Consider the following 3915-nt stretch of genomic DNA (forward strand, 5'->3'; position numbering starts at 1 on the left):
AATAGATGAAACACCAATTTTAAGGGGCAAAATATAACCTCAAGGCTCCTCAAAAGAATTTCTTCACAAACTAGTCAAAGCTGGGGGGACGTAGCTCCGTCAGCCTAAAATATGTGTCTTTCGGGACATAGGGAGTAGTATCGATGGGACCAGGCCGTAGGTCCAAAATATAAGCATATGCTCGTGTTAAACTTAATGATGTTCCGCGCAAAGATAAACTTAACGATGTTGACTTGATATGTACGTACCCGAGAGAATGACGAGGTCCTTGACGTCGAGGCCCTTGCTGGCGAATTTGGCCTCGAGGGTGGTGAAGTTATCCGACGGCGAGGGTATGTTGGACAGCGCCTCCGACGCGCTCGACACCACGCCGTCGCGCCGCCCGAGCTGCACGTCCCACAGGTCACGACCGAACTGCGTATGCATGCAGCGCACGCGCGTCAACTCTTGCATATTCCATTTTGTTAATCAGCCGTACGTGCATGCATACATTGTACTTTAATTGACTGGTGCAAGCACGATCGACTGGCCGACCTGGAAGGAGATGGCGTCCCTTGCAGCGAGCGCGACGATGTCGGCGCAGGAGACGACGCCGGGGCAGACGGCCTCCAGCACGGCCTTGGCGGTGTCGATGACGTCCAAGCCGCCCAGCGACCCGTTCGGCCCAGCGTCCTTCTCCGCGGTGTTGCCCGCCATGGAGTCGATCAGCACCGACGCGTCGCACCCCTACGTACACGAATCAGCACGACGTCCGTCAACCATGCGCGCGCGCGCGAACGCTACCGGTTGTGGCGTACGTACGTACCCTGACGAAACAGTCGTGGAAAAAGAGGCGGAGCAGCCTCGCGGGCAGCGCGGCGGGGTCGGCGGCGACGCGGGCCACCACGATGTCGCGCACCACCGCCTCCGCCGCCGGGCAGCTGGGCCTGTAGAAGTGCGCCTTCAGCAGCGCCGCCTCGCCTCCGCCGGCCAGCGCGCCGGCCAGCACGACCAACAGGAGCAACGGCGATGGCGCTGGTCTGGCCATCGAGCTAAGCCGGCGTACGTAGGATGACGCGAGAGAGCGATGGATAGCGATCGGCAGGTGAGAATAATGGGAACTCAGCTTATGGGTGTGTGGCAAGGCTGTGTGTGTCTGTGTGCGCTTATTAAAGGCTTAAAGCCCGGCCACAGCGTGCGCCCGCCGGCATTCATCTCGGCCAGTGCGGTGAGGTCCCAAGTAGAAATCGCAGCTCAGCTAGCCGTCCGATTGTCGTCGACTACCGAACCGGTGACGTTTTGCGTGGCGGACCTTGGTTGGGTGCAAGCGCGCGCCGTTCCAGCTATGGGTAACAGCGAACCTCTAGCTACCTTACCAGCTCCAGTGCTCCGAGCAACGGAATTAGTTGGCCGTCGCCAGTACAGAGACACTATCAACCGCGCATCACACGTAATACACACAAGGCTGCTGCCTAGCTAGTACATACTCCCTCCATCTCAAAATAAGTGTCTCAATTTTATAATAACTTAAGTGCAAAGTTATACTAAGATTGAGACATTTATTTTGAAACAAAGGAAGTACTACAAAACAATCCCCATGGACGTAATATGGCTAGCCTACAAAACTGATGATCCGGAGTGCAAGGCCAACTCCAACGGGATCACCAAATGAACGGCATCGAATATCTACGGACACATCAGGGCGTGTCCGTCACCTAAATTGCCCCCATTTGAAACGGATGAAACACAAATATGGACATAATTCACATGAATATGGACGATATTTAGGCAGTTGGATAATTGGTGCGAACCTGACACAAAGCTCCCCACGGATCTCGTCTCCTAGTGCGGCAGTGGCGGCGGTTGGTCACAACGGTAGCCGCCCAGCAGCCACCACGACCGGGTCTTCGCCGTCCTTCTTCTTGCCCATTGTTTTTTTCTCGCGAATATGCGTGGAGTGTATCATTCCATTGATAGATATGAGAGAAAACAAGGTTTTGTGGTTACCCCAAAGGCGTGTACAACTAGGGCGCCTTCAAGATTACCAATGAGCATAAGAGAAGGGGTTGCTCAGCCCGACAAGAGGGGTGTCAGGTTACAGGGATAGTTCTATCTAAACCCTTGGCACCAGCGCGTGCCCATCGCTTGGCTTTATCTTTGATGGCACTAGAGAGGTGGGAGTTGGACGGTTGCAGGCTGTCGAAGATGACTGCATTTCTGTGCTTCCAAATGTACCGAGTTGTGATGATCGCTAGAGAGGCGAAACCTTTGCACTGCTGAGGCGGGGCCGCGGTAGTGCACTCCAGCCACCAATCGAAGAAGATGGCCTGGGCGTCCAGGATGGGTAGCGGCAGTCGACACGAAGACATGATCTCATGTCAGGTGATCCTCGAGAAAACGCAATGAGCGAGGAGGTGTTGCAAGGATTCTTCTTCCTGAGAGCATAAGCAGCAGACAGGTGGGTGTTGGAGGCCACGCTTGGCCAAGCGGTCTGCCGTCCAACAGTGGTTTTGTGATGCGACCCAGAGGAAGAACTTCACGTTGAGCGGGCCCAGCTGCGCCAAATGATCTTCCAGAATGGCGTCGTCATAGATCCCTCGAACATGATATGGTAGTAGGAAGGCGCAGAATATTGCCCATTGTGTTCTCGAGGCCAGCCGCAAAGAGAGGACCTTAGCAAATAGCTTGGCACCGAAGAGGTCGTTAGCGCTGCTACCAGATAGTAGAGATCGTTAGCACTGCTTCCACATAGCAGATGTCATTGTCGGTGTCAAAACAGGCAGATCTCGGGTAGGGGGTCCCGAACTGTGTGTCTGAGGATCAATGGTAACAGGGACAAAGAGGACACAATGTTTACCCAGGTTCGGGCCCTCTTAAAGGAGGTAAAACCCTACTTCCTGCTTGATTATATTCGATGAGTATAGGGGTTACAAGAGTTGGTCTACCTAGAGATCGTAATGGCTAAAACCTAGCCATCTAGCCTATAAGAATTCTAATAGCCCCTACTGTAGGATCGAAAGTATGTCTAGAGGGGGGGTGATTAGACTACTTGACCAAATAAAAACTTAACCTTTTTCCAATTTTAGTTCTTGGCAGATTTTAGCTAATTTAGGACAAGTCAAGCAATCATCACATAATTCAAGCAAGCATGCAAAGAGTATATAGGCAGCGGAAAGTAAAGCATGCAACTTGCAAGAATGTAAAGGGAAGGGTTTGGAGAATTCAAACGCAATTGGAGACACGGATGTTTTTCACGTGGTTCGGATAGGTGGTGCTATCCTACATCCATGTTGATGGAGACTTCAACCCACGAAGGGTAACGGTTGCGCGAGTCCACACAGGGCTCCACCCAAGGGTAACGGTTATGCGAGTCCACACAGGGCTCCACCCACGAAGGGTCCATGAAGAAGCAACCACCCACAAAGGGTCCACGAAGAAGCAACCTTGTCTATCCCACCATGGCCATCGCCCACACAGGACTTGCCTCACTAGCGGTAGATCTTCATGAAGTAGGTGATCTCCTTGCCCTTACAAACTCCTTGGTTCAACTCCACAATCTTGTTGGAGGCTCCCAAGTGACACCTAACCAATCTAGGAGACACCACTCTCCAAGAAGTAACAAATGGTGTGTAGGTAATGAACTCCTTGCTCTTGTGCTTCAAATGATAGTCTCCCCAACACTCAACTCTCTCTCATAGGATTTGGATTTGGTGGAAAGAAGGTTTGAGTGGAAAGCAACTTGGGAAGGCTAGAGATCAAGATTCATATGGTAGGAATGGAATATCTTGGTCTCAACACATGAGTAGGTGGTTCTCTCTCAGAACATATGAGTTAGAATGATGTGTGTGTTCTGATGGCTCTCTCCACGAATGAAGAGGAGGTGGAGGGGTATATATAGCCTCCACACAAAATCCAACCGTTACACAGTTTTCCAAT

The 3915-nt window shown here is 52.1% G+C and overlaps 1 protein-coding gene across 1 annotated transcript in view; it reads right to left on the minus strand.

Annotated features, from left to right (window-relative positions):
* Positions 1–1132, minus strand: part of LOC123102653 (peroxidase 24) — a 5600-nt gene extending 4468 nt beyond the window's left edge. Inside the window, exons 1-3 of the mRNA XM_044524071.1 lie at positions 806–1132; positions 535–726; positions 249–414 (exon numbers count right to left, since the gene is read on the minus strand). Coding sequence (XP_044380006.1) covers positions 249–414; positions 535–726; positions 806–1027 — 580 coding nt within the window. The 5' untranslated portion in view covers positions 1028–1132. The remainder of the gene's footprint in view (positions 1–248; positions 415–534; positions 727–805) is intronic.
* Between the last annotated feature and the right edge of the window lie 2783 nt (positions 1133–3915).

This window comes from Triticum aestivum, chromosome 5A, assembly GCF_018294505.1.
Source record: "Triticum aestivum cultivar Chinese Spring chromosome 5A, IWGSC CS RefSeq v2.1, whole genome shotgun sequence".
Lineage (NCBI taxonomy): Eukaryota > Viridiplantae > Streptophyta > Magnoliopsida > Poales > Poaceae > Triticum > Triticum aestivum.